The following is a 26,895-nucleotide window of genomic DNA, read 5'->3' as shown; positions in this document are numbered from 1 at the left end:
GAGGTGGATGAGCTCGGCCTCCTATGAACAGAACCAAGTCAAGGAAAGGCTCTTCCAGGGGATAGAAATTGAGTTTGCATAGAAGGGTGGTTAGTCATGTAGACTGTCACTTCTGCACAGTGGAGGATTTTACTGTTTATCTGGCCCTTTTAAAGGTTGGCATTTGAATAATGAGGTGGCTGGTAAGAGATGTGGCAAATCATACTTTTCTAAGATGGCTAGAATATTACCTTCAGTCTATACAATCTGACCTCACTGCTCTCCCAACAAGAGGGAGAGCTTTCCACCCCTCTTCCCTGGGTTCTGAGCTGGCCTTAGGACTCACCTGGAACCAACAGAACAAAGCAGACATACAGTTTGAGTGACTTCTGTAGTCAGCTTTCCCTTTGGGCTTCAGCTCACAAATAATGACATGGAGACTTCTTGTTAATTATGAAAGCTTAGCCTATAGTTTAGGCTTGCTCCTAACTAGCTTTTATAACTGAAATTAACCCACGTATAGTAATCTACCTTCTGCCACATGGCGTTACCTCTCTTACATCTTGCACCTCCTGTTTCCTCTCCGTGTCTCCTGGCATCTCTCACGTGACTAGATTCCTCCTACTCTTCCTTTCTCTCCCCAGAAATCCCACCTATACCTCCTGCCTAGCTATTGGCTGTTCAGCTCTTTATTACACCAATCACAGCAATACATCTTCACACAGTGTACAAATATCCCACAACAGACTTCTAAAGATGATTGGAAAAGGCCAAGTAGCTTTTGCTGGGCTCTCTGGGGACAGATATCTACTGTGAGGGAAGCTAGCTTAGGGAAGAGGTCTGATGACTCACACTAAAGAGGAAGTTCTGTGGGCAGCCCTGCTGAGCTCCACCTCTGAGCATGGCAACCAAGATTCAAGACACACTGGCGAGTCAATCTTGGACCTCTCAGAGTAGTCCAGTCACCAGGTGGGTAACACTGAGTAAACTTAGTCAACCTTATGGAAAACAGAGTTGCCCAAATAATCCTTGAATCTATTCCAACCTATGAAATCTGTAAGATCTATGGAACTCTATTATTCATCACTAAGCTGAGGGTAGTTTACTGCATGGGGACAAGGCTGCAGCAGTATCAACTAGAAGTCACTGAATGAGGGAAGAGAGATGAAAGCCCATAGCTGAAAGGAGAGTGACCGGAAGAAATTCATTTCTTGCAATATGATACACTAGGTGCCTTGATTAACCCTTGATTAATCCATTGAAAAACAATTAAAATGATAAACATAGCATTAAAAATTACCTTAAATGTATTGAATGGCTGCTAAGAGAGCAGAAAGAAACTTCTTGGCAGGGCTCAGGAGGTGGGGGGCGAAATAAAGAGAGGGAGCCCGGAAAAGGAAAGCAAACATTGAAAATGTCTTTGACTTGAGGACACTTGCATTAAATCTGGTGAATATGAGCAGTCATTTTCAAAAGCAGGTGAGATATGGAAAATAAGCTTACTGTCCACCTGGTTTGTGGTCTGAATCCACAGTACTAAGGTAATCTGAAGTAATTCAATTTGATAATACAGTTTAAAATAACATTAAGTAAAAGAAGCTTTAGAGAATGAGTCATTTTTTAAGATAGAGCTTCACAACAAAATTTTTATAACAAAAATGCAATTAATTCTGCCTACCTAATGACACATCTCATGCATGAGGGGTAGACTTTTAAAACATACTTATTTACTGTGTGTGTGTGAGTACAGGGCCCTGTGTGTCAGAACACGTGTGGAAGACATTTCTCTCCTTCCACCATAGGGGTCCTGGGGATGGAGCTTAGATCATGAGGCCTGCAAAGCAAGTGCTTTTACCTGCTGAGCCTTCCTTCTGGACCATGAAGAGCTAAAAATCCAAACACCAAATTATGACACAGAAAGGAAAGAGTTTGATGACACTCAACTGTATTAAGGCATCTCTTTTTCACCAAAAAGTCCCATAAACAGAGCTGGAATGTCCTCAAATGGAAGAAGGCGTGTGCTTATTTTCAACTTATCTAAACATGAATCCATGAAGAACCCCTATGAATCAACAGAGATCCGACAAGCCAAGAGAAGATGGGCAGAAGACCAGCAGCTCACAGAAGTGCAAACTATTTCCTGTATGCCTTTGACAATCTGCTTGTACAGGAGGCATCTGTCCATAGCCTCCTCCCTTGGTGCCTGTTGCAGCCTATGCTGATCATCCCACCCTCCATGGCCTCCTCTTGCTGTCTACTAAACGTTGGCCTGATGCTCTAACGATTAGGTCTTGCTTGAACTCTTCTTTGCACAGACTTTACCTTTCCCTGTGTTTTGGCTCCTTCCTTCAAGTTAAAAATTGTTAAAAATTTCCTTCCACTCCCCTTGGGCCAGAGAGATGACACAATGGTTTAAGAACACTGGCTGCTCTTCCAGAGGACCTGGGTTCAATTCCCAGCACCCACAAGGCAGCTTACAACTATCTGTAACTCCAGTTCCAGGATACCAAAACACCTTCATACAGACATATATACAGGCAAAATACCAAATCACATAATTAAAAAAAAATTTTTTTAAAATAATAATAAAAAAACTCCTCCCCAAATTAAAGAAACAGACATTCATTTGGACACCTCTCTTTCATTCCGAGTTTACTCACTTAGGCTTATGAATAAACTCAACTACGCTTGAATGAGGACAGGTTACAAAGCAACTAAGGGTGAGCTTTCTCTGAAGTCCAGTTGAAAGGACTGTATTGCTATTACGCCACATGACCACTTAAGTGTTTAGACTTTCAGAGGGAGAAAGGTGCTAGGATGGGCAAGCATGAGTATGCAGGTTTCGGAAACACAAAAGGTCACTGAGACACTTGCCTTGTCTGCAGGTGTCAACCTGGCCCAGGGCTTGTCGGCTCGGCGGTCATAGTCGGGAGAATCCGTGACTTCTACATACTCATTAAATCGCAAGATCCTTCGGGCTTGTAGCTCTGCCACAGAAGGTCTTAGGCTGAGCTACAGGAGGGTAGGAGGGAAAGGCAGAGATCAGTTACACGTGTAGAGCCTCTAGGCGGCAAGTTTTCTGTCTGGAACACTTCAAAGTTAAGGTCACTTTCAGGTATTAAAAGAAAAGCAACGGCGTCTTGGGAATTTGTAATGAGACCTAGAAAGCAGCGTGCCCTCATTTCCAGACCAGAAAATCATCACTGCTAGCTAGGTCAGCCTTTGGCAACCATCTGTATTGTGCAATTCCCTACAACATGCCTGGCGCTAAGACTAAGGCTTGCCTGTCATCTCTGACACAGGAACACACGGTGGCAAAAGCCCACCAGTAATACAGCTCGAGGATGGTTATCGTGGTAGCTGACAGACTGAGACAGAAGCTATGAAGCTCCCAGAAAGTAGAAATGAGTGTCTGCTTCTGGCTTTCCTGGCATATATGTATAAATGCAGTGTTCTCAGCAGAAATGCCTCAGAGAAGGGTGGAGCTACAGTGTGGCCTTCCTGGGGAGAAGGACATAGGTCCTGCATTGGCCACCCACAGCCAGAACAGCTGTCTGGTAGATGAAGGAGGCCTCCTGGAGAACAGTCCTTGCAATCTTTCTGACATGTCTGTTTTTAAGGATTCCTTCGTGAGTCCTCTGTCCCATTCAAATTTATCATCATATCTAATGTGGCTAGCCCTGGGGGTGTCTTTGATTTACAAGCACCAAGAATAAGGCTGGAATAATCCTATACGTGAAAGAAACCCAGACCTATCTTGGAATGCTTTTTGCTGTGAGCACCCCAGCCGGCCCTCAACAATGTGAGTCAGGCCACATGCTCGACTACAGGGTCATATTTTAGTTATCCTGCTCTCTTCCAGGTATGGAAGATATATCTGAGAAACCACTAGATAGATTTACAATGAAATATAAATTCTGATCATCCTTAATTTTTCCAAAGGCTATTATTTTTTAACACGGAAACAGAAAGTCGTAGCCTTGGAATCAAGTTTGTCTTTTTGTAAATAAGAGGGAACAATTGCCTGAGTTCTAGAGATAAGCCATTTGTCAATTTGGGTAACACTGTGGTCAAATTCACTCAATGAATTAGTTACCCAGGTCTACTGCAGAACAGTGACAAACCATTAATAATCACAAAATACTTATTTAGTATTTCCAAGACTAAATGGAAACTGTGAGTATTTTTAAATCTCATTAAAGACATAAAAATATACTAAAATGCTAATGTTGGCTCTCTAAATGGAAGATTTGCATATGTCATTTTCTTTCTTGTATTTAAATGTTTTAAAATTAAAATACACATTGTCATAATCAGTAAATGCACACACTGTTATTTCTTCAAAATGAACATAGCATGCAAAGAGAAAAATAACTGATTTTTATGCATTATTGATTTGAATGCCTTGGATCATACGATGACCTAATAGGAGCGCTCATCCCTAAACATCCCAGTCACATGTAAAGAGCGGGCTTGTAGATAACAAAATAAACTGTATCCCAGAACACACATGCTCATTAGCAGTCATAACATCATCACCTTCCGGCTGAGTCTCCGTTTCAGTTCCATTTTTGCTTCTTGCTCCTCTTCTTCGTTCTTTTCTGTTTATTAGGGGAGGAAGGCATAAGTACAGTTACTAGAGATGATCGTGTGATAAGAAAAGTCTATCAGGAACAATTGCCCAGCTCTGGCATATGCTGATTAAAGAAGCCATCACCTTAGAAATGTATCAAAGGATTTTGCAGAAAGAGTGGTCATATACATGTAATACAAGTGCATGTATGCAAAGATTCTTCCTTATGGAACTGGCTGACTTTCTTCACTGATTTTAAACCTCATTGCTTCCTGATTTCTTGTTCTATGCCCATACTATTGCTGACCACCTCATGGTCTCAGAAACACAATCTACCAGAATTCAGATAAAAATCTACTTCTGGATCTGATCTTCATGTGAAAACTCCAAGGCACATTAAAAGAACAAATTAGAACCATCCCATGCACGTCCGAGCTGCTGACTTCCATTCAAACCCAACCAAAATATTTGACTTGTCTTCCTATGTTTCCATAGAAGCAAAATGTAAGCATTCCTTGGGACTTGGCTTTTAAACCAATGTTCTGAATGGGGTCAAGATGTACTGTGGGTGGAAATTATTTATTTTCTTGTGAGTTTAACTTTCCAAAGTCGTCTTTTTCTCTGGTGCTTCATCAAGTAGTGCAATTTCATGCAGTCCAACAGATGGGATTGAAAAAAAAAGTTCAGAATTTTTAAAGAAACAGACAGCCTTCGGGATTTATGGGATGCATATTTGTAAAGCTTCTGTCTGTTTCTTCCTGTATCTCATCTGTGTTAAGTAAGGCATTGGTTTTACTTCAGAGAAGAATACGTATAATACTCTAAAGAGCTAGTGAAGTCTTCAGAATCAACTAAGTCTTCAGAAAAATTCTCTTTTATGAAAAAATTTTCTTTTTTAATCTCTCTCTCTCTCTCTCTCTCTCTCTCTCTCTCTCTCTCTCTCTCTCAGTATAGTATGGTATGGTATGGTATGGTATGGTATGGTATGGTATAGGTCAGAGGACCTTGAATGTCATCATCTGGTGCTAACCACCTTGGTTTTTAAGACAGTGTTTCTCACTAGGACCTGAGGGTTATTGATTAGGCTGTGGTGTCTGGCCAGAGAGCCCCAGGAATCCACCTGTCTCTGCCTCACCAGCACGGACACGGTAAGTGTGCCCCATCACACCCAGCTTTTTAAGTGGGTGCTGGGGATAGAACTTAGGTCTTCATGCTTATGCAACAAGCACTTTACTGACTGAGCAATAATTCCCCTAACTCCAAAATATATTTATTGTAAAAATTCAGATTGACTTTTCACCACTAAGGTTACTGGCTTCAAGTGTAAAAAGTTAGTCTTGAGTATATGTAGCACCTACAGGTATTTGCTTATTGACCAGGCTCTATTCTCTATACATGTTTTGTTTTTTTTTCTTCTCTGGACATAATGAAGTTTCTGTTTTCTTCTGAAATACATTTTCGAATTTACATGTGAAGAGGATGATCCATGTAGTTATATAGTGACACAAACCAAAATCACCCTCAGTCAAGAGACACTTCAAGTTCCTGCATCACATGGATTTGGTTATAACTTGGATTTCATATTATGAATGAACCGTAAGCTTGGGTGACTGCTTCACAGAAACAAGTCTTTCTACACCGTTAAAGTGTATCCAAAGGGCCAATTACTTAATGTGAATTGAACGAAGCTTGTGAACTGTCTAGTATACATGTTACACAAATTCCAAACTTGTTGGTAATGTAATTAAAATCAGAGCTTTACAAGGCAAGAACTGTGATGATACAATAAGAAATAATATAATCCTTAAGCATAATTTTAGTCACTTCTTCCTATATGCCTACCATGCTTCACTTTTTCTTTCTTTGTTTTTTAAAGCTATTTAAAAAACTAAATTAATTTATTTTATTTTATGAGTGTTTTCCCTTCACTTGTGTTTGCACACCGTGTGTGCTTGGTGTCCACAGAGGTCAGAAGAGGGCCTTGGATGTCCTGGAACTGAAGTTGCAGATGGTTGTGAACCGACAAGTGAATGATGGGAATTGAACCCAGGTCTTCTGCAAGAGCAGCCAGTGCCCTGGACTGCTAAGCCACCTCTCCAGCCCCCCATCCCCCATGCTGCATTTCTTAAAGGCATTTTCAAAGACAAAAAAAAAAATTCCAAAGGTTTTTCACTACTTATGTAAAATGTCATTTCTTTAAAGGGAATATTAGTTTTACCCTTTTAAGGATGTTGTACAACAAAGTGATAGTCAGTAACATTTAAGAAAGGAAGAGCAGATTAGGGAGCTTAAGTAAACAGGGTTTTACTATCTGGGAACTCTTCCCTGACACTAGGAACTAACTGGCCTTTAACATTTCCCATGTTTGAAGTGATACTTCTAAAGAGGGTGAGGGATGGAGGGGAGCTGCCATGGGGTAATCTCTGAGTCTTTGCAGAATGGTACAGAGACAAGGGGACATCTTGATACTGCTACTTAAATATTCACCGAGATGTTCATTTAGGGTACATTCCCTTCCCTTTTTGATTAATTAGAGGACTAACTGTACAATACGACGTAAACTGTTTTGGGCACTGGGATGGATTGAAGGGTTTTCATGAAGGATGCGACAGAACTCTTGGTCAGTGTCTTGCATCAGAGCGGAAGGGTGTCACTTCAGACAGCCACAGGGAAGCATCTGATACATCAATACATCAATACATCAATACATGTGCTTTCATGGCAGCGGGCACTGCAGAAACCTGACTGCCTAGCCAGGGTGGCCCCAGCACGGCGTGAAGGAGCCCAGAGAAGAGGGAAAAAGAGAGCAAGACAGCAACCGGAACAGAAGTGTACTCCTGAACCACTGATTGTGTGCAATGACCTTGGCCTCACCCCACATCTTCTTCCTGGTTTCCTTTATCTGTTTGCCACTCGACATGTTTCCATGTGAGTGGGGTTTTGTTTTGTTTTATCTTTTAAATATTTATTTATTGATTGATTGATTGATTGATTGATTGATTGATTGTGTGTGTGTGTTCACAAGCACATTGCCACAGCACGCATGTGGAGAGAAGAAAATTTGTACGAGTAAGATTCATGTAGATTCATCTGGGGCCTGGGGACTGTACTCAAGTTGTCAGACTTGGTGCCAGAGTCTTAACCTGCTGAGCCATCTCATTGGCCCCACGGATATATTTTCAACAAACAAAAATACATTTGTAAACTTTTGAAATATATATATTATATATATTTTTGAAACATATATATACATATGCAGATATACGTTAAAGAACATAAATCAATGGATGGGTAGTATATGATAAAGATGTCAACAGTAGAACATAGATGGCAGACACATGGTTAGTTAGTTGCTCTCCATAAAATTCCTTCAATTTTTTTGTAGATTTAAAAAATTTCATAGTTAATTGTTGAAGAAAAAGATTCAGAACCTAGTGTCCTGGGTCATTTTTTTTTTTCTCTCTTTCTCGATGGAAAACACAACTGGAAAGACACAGTTGCACTGAGAAGCTTTGCATCCTTTCTCAGGCCCTGTATGGAAAAGATATCCTGCCCACATCCCTTTTACTGATCAGCCAGAGGCAGGTAAAGATGCCTCTACGTATGTTCTCGATTTTAAGGGACTGGTTTGAAAATGAATCATCAACTATAAATATAGATTATAAGTTATATAATATAATGTGTACTAATACATATTATATAGTTTATATGTTACACAATATAAATGCAGTTAAAGAAAACCACTCTAACCAACACAGGGAAGAAATCAAGTGTGGGGTATAAGGGACATGGTGCTAAGACATCAAGTTTGTTCCATGTCCTCACAGAACAGCTACTGGCATTTCCTGCCATCTCAGTCATAGTTACTAAAGGGGTGGTGGGTTTCGATTAGAGAACTATTGAATACTTTATGCTTTCAATCAGTTTCCTAGCCCCCAAGAGGTGGCCTAGGTGACCTTAAAAATCATACTGTGTCACAGATAGTTTTCTGGTGTCTTTATTTTGATACTGCTGCTGTCTTTGAACAAAAACTTGAGATGAAATAAACAAGCAAAAAGAAGAAAGTATGGAGGAACGCAGAAGGAGAATGAATGAAGTGTTTGTGGGCTAAGTCCTTGCGATGCTCACTGGAAAGAACACTACCCACCCATCCCCAACCTGCCACTGCCCCCAGCTCAGCCTGCTTCCCTTGGCCCATGTCAGGGGAGCAGGAGCCAGTTAGCAGCCTCTCTAGACTGGAAATAGGACCTCCCGTGTCCAGAATCAACATGAACTTAGAAGGAAGTAAAAGAGGGCTGGAGTCAAGTCTGAAGTTGACTTTGGGGCTCCACTCTTTCCCGAACCTCCAGGAAAACAGAGGGTGCAGAAGCCAATACAGCACTTAAGATCAACATGCAATAAATTTCCGGATCCATGAAAGAGTTCCTCAAATAACTAAACTCCAGTGTGGCTTGGCACATCAGTCCCAAAGGACAGGATTACCAGAACTTGCAAGGCCTTCTTTTCGAAGTATTTCATCAGACATCCAAGAAGACATTCCCTCTGTACTTGTAGGAGCTTGCATTCCTCCTAGAGCTTAAACTTGAACTTAGCGAGTATGTCCTGGGAACTCCTCATGGAAAACACTTTTGACACCTTAGGGTTTTGTTTTCATGTCAACATTAGATGTTGCTCAGGTAAAACTGCTTAGGTTGTAGCTATCAGCTCTTTTGTCTCTCCAAGTGGCATTTCTGCATAGTAGCAGGCATTTTGATGGGTGCTAGTCAACTTAGACTTACAAATGGCCAGAAAAAACACAGCAGGGGAGAGACCCCTGTGCAGTAGAGTTGTACTGTAGAGCATGCTACAGACTGAGTGGTTGGTCCTCCTTGCACTGGTAAATGCTCATTGTTGGGTTGTTTCAGTTACGGCAAAAGCCCTATAAATATGCTACAAAAATCTTTTTTTTTTCCTTTACAGAAGAAAACAACTCCTATTAAAGCATGGGGTCATCCAGCAGGCTGACTGTACTCTGCCGGCTTGGTTGAAAAGGATGTCCCCATGCCCATGGCTCACTACTATTGCAGTCTGCCTGGAGGGCTGATCGTTCCTGTATTTTGGTATTTCAGACACTAAAAAGCTCCTCTGGAACTAGGTGAAGATCTAGGAGTAGAGCTCCACTTGCTTTTTTACTCACTGAGGCTAGTGGCCTCCCCGAGAACGGCAGGACAAACTGTGTTTCTAGTGGGATCTTGCACACTTTGCCACCAGAAGTCAGAATGGAAAAATCAAGTGGGAAATGAATGGAGAACTCTTTAAGGCTCAAAAAACCACAAAGAATTCAAGAAAGAAGAAGAGCTATCACAACAATGGAAAATGAAATGCCTTGAAAAATCCCTCTAACCATCATTTTAAACTGGGACTTTTGTCCAACCTAGCAACAAACTGTATTATTCATAACAATATAGGAATGTTTGATTGATTTTCTTGTGGATTCTTTCTTTGGCAGTTATTTGAAAGTAGACTAGAGCATTTGCTTTAATATTTGGGCAAAAGAACACATGGGATAAATTTCATTTTTCTCAGAAATAATTGCTATGACCAGGACTCCACTTTAGGGAATATCAGCCTTAAAGTCATAAAATGAAATATGAAAACCAAGAAATTATTTTTTTAAATATGTAAACGTCTACGAATATATATGACATCCATGGGCCATTCCAGTCAGTTGTGAATCATGTTACCCTCCTGATGGATGAGTCATCTCTGGGGTACCTGGTTATTGATTACCTGCGGGATCATGCTATAGCAACATACTCACGTTTTAAAATGTTTCTTTGCTCTAATTCTTCAGTTGTTGGCCTCTGGCTGAGTCTTCTACAATGACAAGATGATATGCTACAGTTTACAAAATGAATACATCTTGTGTTACAAATGAGGTCCATTTGGCAGAAGATACTAATGAACCAGCAAAGCTAGACATTGTTGTATCTTGAGAAATAAAAATAAATTTTTAAGCCTGTAAAATAAATGTCTCCTTCCTGTTTGTAGACTACTGAATGTAGCTTAGACTTCCACGTGTCTCCGCTTCTCCACCCATCCCTGGAAGACAGGGATCTGACTTCTTGGCTGGGCAAATGCCTACAGATCATAGCTTCCTTAGCTAGGTATGGGATGCGACTGACTCCTTGCAAGGGGACATGAGCAGAGTGAGCTTTGTTAAGTTGTTTGTCGCCCCTCAATACAGATAAGTGTTCGGTCCCTGCTTTCCATTTCTTTCTTGCACAGGCTACACTCGAACATGGTATTATGAGCCTGCTTTGATCTTGCAGATAAGATTCCCCAGGGCCATAAGAAATGTACAGAAGGAGTCGGGGTGTTAGGTCTATGAGGAGAAGAGGAGGAGAAATTTTCCATCATGCTGGGTGGTCCAGCTTCCTCTCACTGTCTGGTATGAAAGAAATCAACATACATTGCTTGAACTCCGGTTTTCCTGACATGTTACAGCAGCTTAGCTGATAGCTTGCTTAATTAATGTACAGGGTACTGGGGCCTCAAATCTGCTGCTGCTGCAAAGTTCACGCCAATGTATGAGTTGCTCAATCTATGCTGCTCAGGGTTTGAAGGGAAAGCCTGCGTCAGGCACCGCAAGCAAACATATTCCATACTATGCTATCTTAAGCTATGCGGCCCCTTCTTCCCTGCTGTTGAGATAAGCCAGGCTCCCCCAGGATTAGTAGTTAAATGCTTTACAAGAGACCAGGAACTCTTAGAAACTCCTTATAACTTTGTTCTTGGTCTCGTTTACATGATTAATTTGTTGTTCACTGCTGTGAAAGACTGCCTCAGGATGGAGGCTGAATTTGTGTAAGTTAAGATGAATATACATATAGTTACTAGACACAACCAACTCTAAATGTTGGGACCACAACAAACTAGTTATCCTTCAAATATTTTCTCAAATTTTCATTGAAGTTAGATCTCCATTGGGACCACTCTGAAGTTAAGGTGAGGGGCTGAGTCCACAAATGGTTCCAGGGAGCAATGGTACCTATGCAGCTGGATTCTGTGTCATGACTACACTGTGTGCTATGTGTGTGTGCTGTCCATGGACTAGAGTTCGTCAAACCCAAGTGTGCTAGCTCTCTCTTCCTGAAGGAACTTCCTTCTTCTGGAATGCTTTCTTTCCCTTTCCTACCTTCTAAAATCCTACAGTTGATTAAAATGGGACCTTGACGGTTGGCTGGCATTAACAGTGGAAGCCTCTGGGTTCTTTAGCCCCACAGGAGAGTATCAAACAGCCCTTGCCCTTGTATCATGCTAGATGTTTAAAGTGTTGGGAATCCTCAAAACAATTCAGCAAGGCAAGGGCCAGCTCCCACCTTGCAGACAAAGAAAGGGAGATGAACTGACTTGCTTAAATGAAAACATGAGCAAATGCTAGAATCAAGATCCGCTCCTATCTCATTTGACTTAAACTGTGTTATCTAAGCTTGAACTGTGTGAGCTGTTCACTGGCATAAGGTGTGCTGTGTTCACTGAAAGCAACTCTTTAACATTTATATATTACTAAAAACAAACACTACTATATTAAAAAATTTTAAAGCTATAGATCATGTCTGTACTCACAGAGATATTAAATATTTGATGGGTAGTATTTGAATACTAGTTCATAAAAGATAGAGGTGGTCCCTCAGGTGGATATTTAGGACTGAAATGGAGACATCTCCACCCATTCTAATCTATGCTCACACTTCTGCTCTTCCTGTGGAAGCCTGAGCATCATCTCCAAGAAATCCCTGATGAAACTGATGTTCAGTGACAGTATGCTACACTGCTATTTTTTCCCCCTCTTTTCTCTATCAGTGCCCTGGTTTTGTCTACTTGGTTCATTCTTGGTTTGTTTTAACTTGTCGTTCGCTATCTACAGTCTTATAACACATATCTTTATAAATTATAAAGTCCTTCAAATAAATCATTGTAGATCTTTTCCTTCATTCATATGTTCCCAAAATAGAATTATTATGCAAAGAAATGCTATTTTCCCATAAAATTTGGTTTCATTTTTAATTGTGCTTTGCTGGTTCATAAGTGTGTACAATTCAAGTTAAAAGCAAACATTTAATTTTACTAGGTTCTTGATGTGATCCAATTAGTAAGAGCTTTAAATATAAGAACCGTTTTATGAGTGGCATCAAGCAATGGCTATCTTCTGTCTTGTTTTAGATATATTTTTGCCAGTAGTTTTTTTTTTTCAGTTCTAAATGAGGCCACATTCCATTCATTCATTCATTCATTCATTCATTCGTTTGTTCATTTGCAGTGCTAAGGATCAAACCTAGGGTCTTATTTTTGCTAAGCAATTCCTCTACGTCTGGGCTCCACCCTAGCCCAGACACTCTGACTATGCCTAGTCTTCTCTTACTATTGAGTTTATCATTCACACCCTTAAGCATCTTCGAAACATGCCCCCAAAGGTCTTTCATTCCATCTCAGTGCATTAGCTTGGATCTTTCTTTAGCTCACACTGGAAGAAACCATTTGTCTGGTTTCCTTTCATAAAACTGAAACATCCTCAATGCTCTGATTCTGTAAAATGCAGCTACTTTCCTTCAAACTTCACGCTAGGGGTACATCTGGTCAACCTGACTAATGAGTTTTCCTCATTGATACAAATGTTTACTCTCTCTCTCCTTTCTAAATTCATTCCATCCATTGTGGTTGTCTGGATGGGAAGTGTTTGGAGCCTCAACTGTTAAACAAACAGTTGGCTATATTAAAAAGGCTGTTGAAAATACTGTGACTGCTATCTCTCCCACTTGCAATATTCTCCTGTTCTGTGCCAATGTCTGTATTACTATGATGACAGTGTTACCATGATGCTGATGTTCATTGATTAACCTCAGATATTTGGACTTGCAGAAGTTACTATGTAGCAGTTTTATCTTTCTCAGAGTTTTCTAGGCATATAAATAGGAATAATAACAGTATTTTGTTACTATAATTTATAGCTTTTTTCCATTACAAATAACTATGACTAGACATTTAGTATGAAAAGAGTAGGGAAACTTTGCTCACTTAAAAAATGATTTTAGGTTTTTTCTAGGTACTAATGTATTTAGCATAATTTATAAAAACCTTTAATTCTGGCTTGTCTCAGGTTTTTGTAAGATAATACAATTTTTACCTGGGTGCTGAGGATGGAGCCCAGGCTCATGCTTGCACAACAAATGCTTTACCAAGTGAGCGATTATCCTGGCACAGTGTTCACTTTTTAAAAATCCTTTACTATGATAAACTATACTAATATTCTTTGCATTTAAGGGAGCTTACCCTATTTTGCTATCATTTTATATGCATTATTTTTCAATGATTAAAAATTTTCACAACAAAACATAAACAAAGGCAATAAAATAATAAAACACATTTGTCACATGTTTGCATGTATGTGGTGTAGAGGAAATGGTATAAAAGAAATCCATCATAGATGAAAAGTGATCCTAACTTGCTTCTGTTATAAAGGAACGGTACAGTTTCCAGAAAGTCCCTTTATCTCCTGAGGCCTCAGGGGCCCCTGCTTTTACTTGTTAAGAAGACTAATTTGACATGAAGTTCCTTTCACTTCTGCTAGCTCTTTCCTGAGGCAGGAAATGGTCCAGGCTTAGGGCTGAGGTGAAAACACTCCAGTGAGAAGGAGATCATTGGCAAACTACTCAGGACTTCTTTTTGAGTCCTAGAGGGAGTTGCTGGAGCTGGGGACAGCACACCCCTAGGCCTCCTCCTGGATTCCGTAGGGAGGTGAGCCTTCCCTTCAGATAGGAGCCACAGGTGCTATCCCTGAAAGTCTCCCTTTTAGCACAGAAGGGCCTTGGAGATTCTCTCCCTATGGAGAACAGCAAACACTCCCTGGCAGCCCTGGTCCGAAGCTCCTATAGCAATCACATGAGCCTCCTGCTTCTAAGCAAGGGCAACAGCTTCCTCCCATCTTCATATCCTGATCTGGTTCCCTTCTCCCAGTGATAGTCCTTGGTGGGTGTGCAGAGTGAGAGAAACCAACAGAAAACAGTGACACTTGCGTGTGCTCAACTGATATCAAAAACAGTTCTGTCCCAGGGATGAACCGCTATTAAAAATCCCAGTTTAATGGACTTCTGAAGTCACTTGTGGCAAAAACAGAAGGCTTATAGCACACATGGGCAGCAGGGAGTAAGGAGTGATGCCTGATGGCCCACTCATCCCAAGCTAAAGGGTTGTGTTTGGACAGAGGGCTATGTTTACCTGACCAGGACAAGGCTAGGCCAATGAGGCTTGGTATTTCTCCAGTCTCACAGCCCACATGATGGAACCTCATACTTTTTACATAAATCTCAGTAAGTCCTCAGATTAGAAGAGAGACTGGGCAAGTTGTGGACTGCAGACCAGATCCCCTGTGCTACCCTTTTTGGTAAATGAATTTTATGGACACACTCTTGTGTGCATTTGTTTATATGTTATTTACATCTTCTGTTATGCAATGGTATAGTTGAATAACTTCAACAGAGACCAGCTGGCCATCAAAGTCTGAGAATTCATAACTGATCTTTTTCTTTGGAAAAGTCTGTTGACCTCTGAGCTACACGTTCTGGAGACCTCAAAGCTACTGGCTAACTGACCAGAGGGCAAATCCTTTGAGTGGCTGGTTCATCATCTGAGACCAAATTTATAAGACTGGATGGGACAGGAACCCCTGAACCTGGTGAATTCACCAAGACCCCAGGCAGAGAGGAGACTCTAGGATGACTAGAATCAGTCACTGCTGCACTCACACTGCCATCAAGTACCTGACTAGCTTGGTCCCGATCTGCTGCCTTATTTCCTGTCTTTCTTCTTCAGATGTTCGCTGCAGGATGTTTTTATCCTCCAGTTCTTTTTTGGACGGTCTGTTGCCAAGTTTTATGGCAAGAGTGTCCCTTCGTCGTATCTTACTTGCCAAAGCACCTGAAGATTGAGAAAGGGCAGAAATACAGGTACATCAGTTTTTACCCTAGCAGGGATTTGGTTACACGTGGCTGGACTCTAACAGGACCTGAGCCAAATTCTTTACTTGCGTGCAAGAGGGGAAACTTAATCAGTCGAAAGCGGGGGAGGGATTTTTGAGTTGGAGATAATTCATTTTGAAAAAGAACTGAAGGATTTTTTTAATGTTCTGAAAAAAAAAAACCGTACAAGCTTGGAAGTATCACCTCATCATCTGGACGGAGATAGTTGAGGTTTATTCTGCTGATTTGGTGGATCATGGAAATCAGTGATTGCACAACCCTTTTGCTTTCTTTTCAAGTCAAAAGCTTATCCTCGCTCTTTATTCTGTACAGTTAATCCTTGTCATCCCCTTCCCCCGAGCCAGGCGTCATGCTGGCAAGGAGCCTACCCTATATACAAATGCTTTAACTCTTAAGTCACCCAGGCATCCTTAAACTCCCAGCAGGCAGTAACTATCAGATGGATGCTACAGAGAGGAAATCCAATACATTTCTATTGAATCACTAATATACTAATAACTTTTAATCATCTATAAATTAAATCCCACAGTGAATTCCTCCTACATCACACTCCTCCTAAGTTTAAAACAACAACAACAACATTGTAACAGCACACTCCAGTCATCTAATTAGACACAGCCCATGGCCTTCATTCCCCTTTGGGATCCTTCCTTTCTAATCCCATTCCTTTGGGGTCCACATCCTATCTTTGCGATGGTGGATGTGAGCATTTTTAACTCCAACAAAGTGTTTGTCATTCTTGACTCACTCCCCTCTCCTCTCTCCTTAAGCCACAGCATACAATGAGTGAAATTTTCTAACACTTCCAGCAGGCCAAGGAACCCCCACCATCGCCCACGACAGACACTCTTTCTTCAAGAACAGGTACCTGGAGGGATGGCCACCTTTGACTTGCATAGAAAAAAACAAAAACAAAAAAACAAAAACCCTCTGTTCTTAGAAAGCTTAGACTGTTGGTATCAAGACAAATATTTAGTCTAACTCATTTGTCAAAGGTGTGACACATCTCTGTAGTATCCTCTTCTGAAAATAGCTGTCATCATGAGCTAAACTTTGGGACAGGCACCCTTTTTTTTTCAGTACTGGGAATTGAACCTACCGAATTATGCTATCCTCCAAGCCTGTTTTGACACTTTAGCTTGAGACATGGTCTCATGAAGTTGCCCAGGCTAGCCCTGAACTCACTCTGTACCCAAGGCTTGCTTTGAACTTGCTATGGTCTTGCCCCAACCTCCCATGTTGCTGGGGTTAGAGGCTTGCAACCAGTTTTAGCTAGGACAGCTATACGTCTAATTTGAGAGAAGGTGAGGGAGGAAAAGGTTGGGTGGTGGCGGCTGACAAGGCTTTCGTGTTGTACGGGAGGTAGCTCTCTGTACACCACCCACTCCTCTACTTCTTAGAAATATTCTTACTTTCTCCACTGCCATCATCATCATCATCCTCTTCCTCATCATCATCAGTGTACAAGATGGGTCCATCTGAGTCAGAGTCGATGGATTGGTATTCTTTTGAGGTCTCATCCTCCGGGGCACTGAAGGATTCTGAAGAGTCTCCCATCTGCCCAAGAGGTCCAGCTTTTCCCAGCTCATCTTTGGTTGTAAAACTATTAAGGGCAAAAAAGCAGAGGGTAACATGAAGTGCAAAGCAATCCTCATGAATAACAACACCATACAAAGCATGCTAGTGTCACGAACTACCTTCATGCCAGGGATGGGAGAAATGCAACACGGGATGGCCAACCAACCTCATCAACATGGAAGTTCTCCGATGCATTACTTAATTGTTGAGGTTTTATAGTCCTCAGTTGCAAAATGAGAAGGCATCACTAGATGATATCTAATATATCACTAGATGATCACGGTGAAAACTGAACTTTGCAAACATATTTGTCCACAAATAATGGGGCAGTAGGAGAAAGAGTAGTAGGTTAGGGCAGATGGAGGGGCAGCTCACTCAGCGACGTGTTTGCTGCACATGCCTGACTTCCTGAGCTTTCAATCCCCAGAACCCACATGACAGAAAATATAGCTGTGGTAATGCTTGTCCATAACCTCAGTGCACACACACACACACACACACACACACACACACACACACACAATCACAACAATAATGAGTGAGAAGCTCCATGGTACTTGACTCTGTCTGCACTTCTTATTGGCTCTCCAAGTCTAAACATAACTCTTAGCTCCTCCACAAATGTCTCTAAATCATTCAGTTGACGTCCTTGACCTACTCCTCTGCTCTTACAGCCTCCCATTGCAGAGCTTAGCATCCCTGACTTGTCTGCCTTCTGCTCCTACTACACCTTTGACCAACAGGATTCAGAGTGTTCTCCCTCCCAGCACCCAGAAGGGTGTCACACAGGAAAGCACACCTCTTACTAATTTAGAATAAACCCCATTTTTTCCCCCAGCCAGTGGGCCAACAGGCAAAGATCCTGGATCTTCTCTGTGCCTTCATTTCCTCATGTATAAGACCGCCTCTTACAGGACTAGAGTAATACCCAAGATGCAAAGTGTTAGATAGAAGCTTCAGAAGAAAGGTAATATCCTGGGGGAGGGGCAATAACGCTTTGTCATTCAGATGGGTAAAGGTCTCTACAATCCTCATCCATTTTCCAAGACTAATGTAGAATAAGGATGGGACAACAAAAACATTTAATTTCAAAAATAGTGTAATCTGTTATTGTCAGATACTGAAGACCACCCCCACCCCAAATACATTCTGATATAAATAGATGAATTCACACTTGGTGTTTTCACAGACCAAAAAAAAAAAAAAAATTAAAAATTAAAAACCAACCCCCAACCTTCTCCCAAGACAAATAACAACAAGACAACCAGGAAATGTTTTGACTGATGCACACAGGCAAACTTCACTAGAACAAAAGGCATTTAGAGCCAATTTTGTGGTTATAAACCCAGGCACTTCCAAGAATCTTCATTTTTCTTTTCTTTTCTTAGAAAGAACCCAACAGCCTCTGTTGTTTTCAAAGGGGCTTATAAAATCTCCGAGTGTGTGTGTGTGTGTTCACTAATTTTGAATGTCTTCCTCTATCATTCTTAGTTTTTGAGATAGGGACTGTCATTAACCCTGGAACTTAACATTCCAGCTAGACTGACTGGCCAGCAAGCTCCTGGGATCTGCCTGTCGCTGCCGCCTTCCTATTCCCAGCACTGGTGTCCCATATGTGGACCTCCAGGCCTTGCTTTTACATGGGTGCTAGGGCTGAGTTTGGGTCTTTTTACCCACTTTACCTGAGCTGTCTCTCTAGTCCCTAAAATCACATTTTTAATTATGTGACATATACATTACTGTAGTGGGTAGCCATTCCAGCTTTGGCCTGGAAGTTCCAACCCCCATTGAGGCTTCGGTAACTGTCACGCCTACAAGGTGGGGCCAAGAGAGGACCCTGAAGACCTGAGATCCGGATGCGCTGGCTCTCTTGGTTCCTGGACCCTGGACGCTGGAGGTAGACTGAGCAGAGTTCTCCAGAGAACACCAACGGACTGCGCTACACATTTCCCTGACTCTGTAAACTATCCCTTCACTTGTAATTTACCCCACAAAATAAACCTCCCTTTTAACTACGTGGAGTGGCCTTAATAATTTCACCAATATATAACCCCAAATTTCCCATCTCAACAATTTTTAAGGTATTAGATACATTCATCTTGTTGTACCTATGAATGTACCTATGGTATTAGGTACATTCATCTTGTTGTGTAATTATCATCATGCATCTCCAGAACCTGTTCATCTCTCTAAACTGAAGCTCTGTCCCCATCAACTAATAATTCCCCACACCTCCTATCCCTCAGAAACTACCATTCAACTCTCTGTGTCTATGATGCTATTTTATGAACCTCATAGAAGGATAATTATACAAACCTCTGAGTTTACTTATTGCACTTAACGCAATGTCAAGGACATCCATGTCATAGCAGTGTCAGAATGTCCTTCCTGTTGAGGGCTGGATGATATGACATTGTGTGCATATGCCACATCTTGTTTACTCATTCACCAGTCAATACCCATTTGGGCTGTTTCCGTCTTTTGGTTACTGTATATTAACTCTACATACACTGGTGTACAAATCACTTCTCCACTTTGAATTCTTTGAACTACAGGCACAGAAGGAGAATTTCTGAATCATATGGTAATTCTATGTTCATTTTTTGGGAGATAACACAGAATGAAGTGTCATTGTAAATAAGGGAAGATTTATTTTTTATAGACAACTTTTCCATAGTCTAGATTATTAGTTGATTGCTGCAGAAAGCTATTCTATTTTGAGAAGACTGTCACTATGGGCAACTACAGTATGTTTAAAGGTTTGTCAATTAATAACAGCTTCTGCATATAGCAGAACGAGGTACTTCAGGGCTCAATCCTGTTACTCATGCCATTAGTCACTAATCTATTACACTAATTATTTTAATTTTGCCATTAGTATAGTATTTTGCAGTTTGCAGAGTTCAGCAACATTTATTTACAACTCATAACTATTTAAAACCATAATATGGTTAGAGAATTTACAGCATGGGTCCAAGAAAGGCTGTAAGTAAATAGCCCACCCAACCTGGCTAGTGTAGTGTGGGATCCAGACTGAGACAGCTAGTCTACTTACTAAATGTTATATTATATGATTATTATAATTAGTTAGTATTAACTCTGTTCCACATCTGCACTGGTCAGCTCACACCTCAACCCTTATGGTTCCTGAGAACACTGGACAACATTGAACATTACATAAATCTTTGTGGAGGGGACTCCACAAGTCATTTTTAAATATGACCTCAAATGGGTTGAATTTTTTCTGCCCTGCATTACAGAGATGTCTGTGTTATGGATAGAGCTGTAAACGCATAAAAGCCTACTAAACAGCAGCCTGTAAGATAGGAAGAAAGGGAGGTATTTTTATATACAACCACCAGCCCTATTTCAAGTTTTGATATTTGTACCCCAAACAGAAGGCTTTTCATACTATGACAGAGTTTTCACACATTGGGTGACTAAATATAACCAAGGGAAAGTTCTAAGGAAAGCAAGTGAGTGAGAGCCAAAAACTCTAATTCAAAATTCCACTTGAAAGAGGGAGAGTTTGGGAGAAAATCTGAGACACTACATTTTCCAGGCTCATTAAGTCAAGGGCAAATCCAAACTACCCCTGAAGAATGCATTATAATGTCACTTTTTAAATTTTTAAAATATACTAAGAAGAAAATGAGTTTTTCTAGGAAACTTTGAGAGTTACCCTAGCTGATGGAAGTATATGATACATGCCTCAATGTTGAATGGGACCCAAGCTTACTCCCTTTACTCACAGCATCGCTGGAAATGGAAAACTTATGTTTATTTCTTTATTTAAAAATTCTCCCTGTATCTGGGATAACTAAGACATTAAGTTCCTAGTATAAAGTGTGGTACTTAGCATAATTAATACAGTCTCTAAATGATCATGGAAATGAACTGGGATTCAGGTTGCTTATGGATACAATCTCTCTGGACACTTACAGCTACCCAAAGTTGCCTTTCTCTTCAAAATATCAAAAACAGATCTATATACCGCATCCACTTTCCAAAATTAAGATCTTGTCTTAAACACATATTTCCTGAGCACACTGGTCAATATTTTGATTAAACTAAATTAGTTGGAACTAGCTTGTTTTGCTCACATTTATGCCTTGGTGCTGACTTACGGCATATGCCCAGCACAGAGCAAACAAACCCCAGCTACACCCTGAAAAAGAAACCATTCAGTTTGAAAGTTGGAAGTAACGGCAGGGCTAAGCAAAGCTTCAACTAAAGGAAGGTGTTCTGTGTGCTTGGAGCAGTAAGGACTCTGCTGGGAGGATGGGGATGCGACCCTTGGAATTCAAGTCTCGAGGACTTCATCTTCCATGCCCTGGCACTGAAAGGCAAGGCCTCCTGAGGGCAAAAGCCATAATGAATAGATGAACTCCATTACAGAAAGAGCTCTTGGGACGGAGGTGGCTGTTTTGCTCTCTTGGCCCGGCCACCTTCTGCAGCGAGAACTTTCTCATAAAATGCTGGTATTTGATATAGACTTCTCAGCCTCTAGAATTTTGAGTCAATATATACACATTCATTATAAATTACCCTCTCTCGGGTAGTCTATGACAGCATCACCAAACAGACCAATAAAGATAGCCTATTGTAGTTGGTGATAGCACATTGCACAGGCAGCGGTGGCGCACGCCTTTAATCCCAGCACTCGGGAGGCAGAGGCAGGCGGATCTCTGTGAGTTCAAGGCCAGCCTGGGCTACAGAGCTAGTTCCAGGACAACTGGGGTAACACAAAGAAACTCTGTTTCAGAAAAACCAAACCAAACCAAACAACAAACAAACGCAGCATATCATTATCTCAATGTCTTCTGCCTGTTATAGATTTTACTAAAATGTCAGGCAAATAATTTGTAATTTGATATTTATTTCTCACCCCTTTTTTTTCCTTCAAGTGATACTTCTCCAAAAGATAAAAATAAGGAACCAATGAACTGTTAGAGTAAAAAAAAAAAAAAAAAGAGCAGAAGTTGATGCAATTATTTTGGAAGACAGAAAATTGTCCCCGGCCTGGGGTTTGGTGTGGAGTGCTAGCTTTGGCCTCTCACTCGGCCACTGCTAACCTGGCAAGGCCACTATTCAAACTCCCTCAGCTGCAGGGTTTTAAATTAAAAAAAAAATTAGATCTATAAAGTAGAGATATTCTAGAGAAAGATTACATGAATTAAATGATACCAGACAGTGCTTGGCTCTCCATATTGATCAAGTAATCAATGAATGAAGGGTGATATTATCAACAATTAAACAATTTCAAAAGTGTCTTGATCAAAGCCAACCTAATTAATGTACTGAGCATTTTTAAGTGCTTAACACGACAAATTTTTGAAATGGATCCTATTAAATGACTCAAAGATTGAAAAAAATTTTTAGAAACAGAAAATAGGTTCGACTTTTGAGCTGAGTCTTCCCTAGGCAGAACTGATGACTGTATCTATTACAGACTCTGCTAGTTTGCTCCACATACCTATGGGGCAGGAGGTCTAACCTGTCGAACTCCACTTTAAGAGCATCTTTATAGGATGTCTGAGTGGCATAGGTAAAGGACAGTAAAGATCCTAATAAACTCTAGGTTTCTGGATTGGGCAGCTGGACAATGATGGGCCCATAGCCCATAAAGTGCAAGACCATGTTCTTTGGTGCCTTTTAATTTGTTATTTTCTTGAACAAAACTAAGATGACGGGGCCTCTATTGGAATCTATGGAATCCATCCTCAGAGGCCTCTCACCTTCGTCATTGACGTAGGCTGACCTTGGCTCACTTTCTCACTGTCATGTAACAATCCAGTGAGCATACACTGACAGCCTACAGTGCCTTGGACTCTATGCCGGTTGCTAGGAACATCGAGGTAAATAAGACATGCTGTTTACTTCTACCTTATATGTAGGAAAACTTTTCTAAGTAAAGTAGTTCCTACCAGTCTGTCAACAAGCATTAGAAGACGTCACAGAAGAAATTAGGATTCAGTGGAGAACTGGGGAGGAAGGGGTCATTCTATTCTTGGTATGAGGAGATGCAGAATTTTAGAGTTCTTTACTGCTGGTTTTACTTTTCCTGGGGAAGACAGCTAGTTTGTTACAGTGAGATGAAGCTGAGCAAGCAGGGATGATCTGGGACCAAATGATCAAGGTTGAAAACAAGTACCAGAGGGAAAAAGAAGGGAGATGTCAAGGTAGAAGAAAAAGAATGATGAGCCATGCTGATAGAGGCTCTCAACATCCTTGGAAGGCACAGAGCTAAAGCATGTGTGTTAGCATCATCACTGAGATTTTCCACACAGCCTATGGGAACTCCACAATTAGACTATGGGTGTGTTTATCTAACATCCAGCAGGTTTAATACAGACAGGAGCAGACTATATTCTTTATTCCAAGAAAATACTCTAGTGGCCTGTGGTACTTAGAATATAGGGTCTGTGTTCCAACTCACCATTGGGCCTGTTCTCTGGTACCACTTAAGCCAGCGCTTGAAAACGGAGTGGTTCTGTTCGCCTGCTCTTCAGTCCAAAGGAGCTGACTTGGGTCTAAGGGAGAGCCAGGCAGGGTAGGTCCATCACTGACCGGGACCATGGGAGTGTCCAAGGCAACAACGCCCTGATCCTCAAGGGGCAGAGGAAGGACAGGTGGGGAAGGCGGCGGTGCCACAGCAGGTGGAAGGACAGCAGCCTTGGACTTGCCCGTGGCCTGCTCCTCAGCTCCAGCAACAGTCTCTTCTTGTTTGAGACTCTCTATCCCGGTGTCTGAGGGCTCTCCTTTCAGACCAGATGTGTCAGCAGTGGTGGTGTCTGAGGACAGTCGGGAGGCCGCCGGCTGCTTGCCAATTTTCTTCTTGCCCCTTGCGGTCCCCACGACACCCGTTTTGCTAGCAACTGACTCCTTGGACACTTTGGGACGAGAGGAGGTGGAGGAGGCAGAGGCTGAGGCGGATGCTTTGGAGCCGGCTGCTTTCTTCGGGTGAGAAGAACCAGCTAAAACAGAGAGATTTTTTTGCATTAAAAATCAAAGACTGCAATACTCTTTAAGTGACCAAGTTGCATTTGCCAATGATATTTGAAATGCTCCCTTTAAAATACATCGAAACAAGGAATGTTAAGACAATTGGTCAATAATGATAATGGTCTTGTTTTCTGTCCCCTCCAGGTCTCTCATGTGAGAAGGAACAAGTGACATTCAAATAAAACAAAAGGGCAAGAAGCTCGCTCCTCCATCTTCACCAGAAACAGCTAAACAGGACAGCGGCTCTTTGTCCTGAGCCACTCTTACAGTCTCTGAAGAAGACACTTGGTCCTATGAAGGGGACAGTCACTACCGGCAAGCGGGCTGTAGGACACAAATGGGCACTTCACAATGACATTCTTTCCTTGTTTCTTTCTGGGGATGGAGAAGTGGCCCATATTCAGAAGAAGCAGGGTATATGTTGCCAGCCTCTTTCTGGGTCACAAGCAAATTAATTTATCCCACTACCTTCAAAGTGGTAAACTCCAAGGCAACTGTTCCCAAAGCTCCGGGGGGAGGAAGTCTGTCCTGCTGGCCTATACTTCCACCTGCTGTAGTGAGGGGGAACAGAGAGGGGACAGTCACAGCAGAAAGCCACCCCTCCTCAAAACACCAAAATGCAAGGGAAAAAAATGGTTGCTGTGGTTAAAAAAAAAGTATTTACATGGGTAGAATCTAAATAATCTGAGGAGGAAGAACATGACTTGTAGCACATGCACAAATGTGTGTATGCATGCGTGTCTATGTCTGTGTGGTTCCTCATGCGCATGCTCCTGAGACAGTCCTCCTCTGTCAGTTACTCAGTCTGGTTTTGAGCTCCTGGGCTCCAGTGATTCACTTGTTTCTACCTCCTGAGAAGCTGGGACCATGAGTGCACACCACTTCAACTTTGTCCCAGAATTTCCAATCCCAACCTCCTTGACTACCTAGTTATTTTTACTCTTTAAAGTTCCAGGCAGGTCTGCAAAGGGCAGCCAGAGCACCTTTGCTGATTTCTGGATAGAGCTGACATCAACTAAGTAATCTGCAGGAAAACAAGTTAGGTAGCCTGCCTTCCTTCCTTCCTTCCTTCCTTCCTTCCTTCCTTCCTTCCTTCCTTCCTTCCTTCCTTCCTTCCTCTTTCTTCCTTCCTTCCTTCCTTTCTTTCTCTCTTTCTTTCTTTCTATTACATGCACATGTTTTAATTTTTCTTTATGTCACCCTAGGATATCCATTTAAAATCCCACGTGAATACTCATTTGTTTCATGGCCTTTCTGATCTGTATTTTCTCCGAATATCTCTTCTATCATAGTGCTACATATTCTTACCTTCCTAAGAGGGCGCTAAAGTTTCCTTTTGACACAACTATCAATAAATGTCTTGTTAATACTCCAAGGCCATCCCATACATCACACAGGTATCAGTGACTTACCTCTGGAGGCAACTTTATTGACGTCAATGAGAGAGTTGAAATGAAGCACAAACAGAGGAACAGACAATGAGACATATGATGTCATTAATTTTGACATGTAAAGAAGCTCGTCTTATTTAGTGACAAGCTTTGGGCTTACAAGGAGTCTCTGGTTAGGGTAATTACTCTTTTAGATACACACACTAGCTGGATTTCCCCTTTGCCAAACCTGGGCTTATCTATAGACTTAATGAACCGGATAATCTCTGATTACAAGTTAAACTCATTAACCATATTAAGAAAAATCTAACCCCACTCTAAATTGATTTTTTAAATAACAAAGACATGAAGGGTCTTGTGCTTAAACATGTCCAACTATTTTCCTAATTAATTTAAACAGATCTCTTTTTTATATCCATTCGAATAGTGTCAATTTTAACATTTTTGAAATTTTTCATTTTTTTTGGACAGAAAATATTTAGTGTCATCTCATTGTAAAGAAAAATATCTTTTTTTCCAATGCCTGGAGTGAAAATTCAAGCCATATTCGAAAGGTTTAAAACCTAGCATCCCAGCCTTTTGTTGATAATAAGTAGATAAGGGGCAATGTGTAATCTTTGCTTCTAAAGTCTCTTCTAACATGAGAGGGATTTGTTGAGAACAACCTTCTTTAAAAAAGAAATTTCATCTGAGTTAAAAATTACTGTTAATAGCAACAATGAGAAAGACAAAATCCTGGCAAAACCAATGATGTTCTAGACTGACAGGTGGTTCAATGGGGCCTCTACACTCAGAGGAAAAAAAAATTAGGTGACGGCTGTTTTCAGAATGCAAGAAATGCAATGGAAAATCAAAAGCCTCAATGCTGCCCCTGCTTCTCGGTGACAGTCCTAGAAGGAGGTCACATTCATTTATAGAAAGGCCCCTGAGTCTTTTACATTAATACAACAGATGACAGTTCTCTAGTTTACCATCCTTTTAGGAACATCATAAGTATATATTTAATCTTCCGGAAAGTATACATAGATAACTCAGATATGCCATGAATGCTATGTCTAGTCTTTATCATCAGCTTTCTTCCCAGAATCTGAACCGAGTCTACAGTGAGCTCACGCCACCTAGAGAAGGAGCGAGGAAGGAAGTCTGTGCAAGACAGGGTCTCAATTCCCAAGGGCAATGTGATGGTTTGGGAATTTTCCTTATTTAGAAGTTCAGTGTCTGTCTCACTTCACACACCACAATAGGCTTTGTAAGGCCATGGGAGACATACAGACTCCACTATGAAAAGATACTGAGTCCCCAAGGCAATGACCCTTAGGTACTGCTGGCTCATCATTCTGAAATAGTTTAC

At 41.2% G+C, this 26,895-nt stretch overlaps 1 protein-coding gene across 4 annotated transcripts in view; it reads right to left on the bottom strand.

The window, feature by feature from the left end:
• Phactr2 (phosphatase and actin regulator 2) overlaps positions 1–26,895 on the bottom strand; it is a 120,902-nt gene that overhangs the window by 21,449 nt on the left and 72,558 nt on the right. For all 4 annotated transcript variants that reach the window (XM_059272724.1, XM_059272726.1, XM_059272725.1 and 1 more), the window contains 6 exons: positions 23,588–24,125; positions 16,983–17,173; positions 15,352–15,508; positions 10,353–10,408; positions 4,519–4,580; positions 2,854–2,991 (listed from right to left, as the gene is read on the bottom strand). In XM_059272724.1, coding sequence (XP_059128707.1) covers positions 2,854–2,991; positions 4,519–4,580; positions 10,353–10,408; positions 15,352–15,508; positions 16,983–17,173; positions 23,588–24,125 — 1,142 coding nt within the window. The remainder of the gene's footprint in view (positions 1–2,853; positions 2,992–4,518; positions 4,581–10,352; positions 10,409–15,351; positions 15,509–16,982; positions 17,174–23,587; positions 24,126–26,895) is intronic.

Source organism: Peromyscus eremicus, chromosome 8b (assembly GCF_949786415.1).
Source record: "Peromyscus eremicus chromosome 8b, PerEre_H2_v1, whole genome shotgun sequence".
NCBI classification, from domain to species: domain Eukaryota; kingdom Metazoa; phylum Chordata; class Mammalia; order Rodentia; family Cricetidae; genus Peromyscus; species Peromyscus eremicus.
This window is presented reverse-complemented; position numbering and strand designations above follow the sequence as displayed.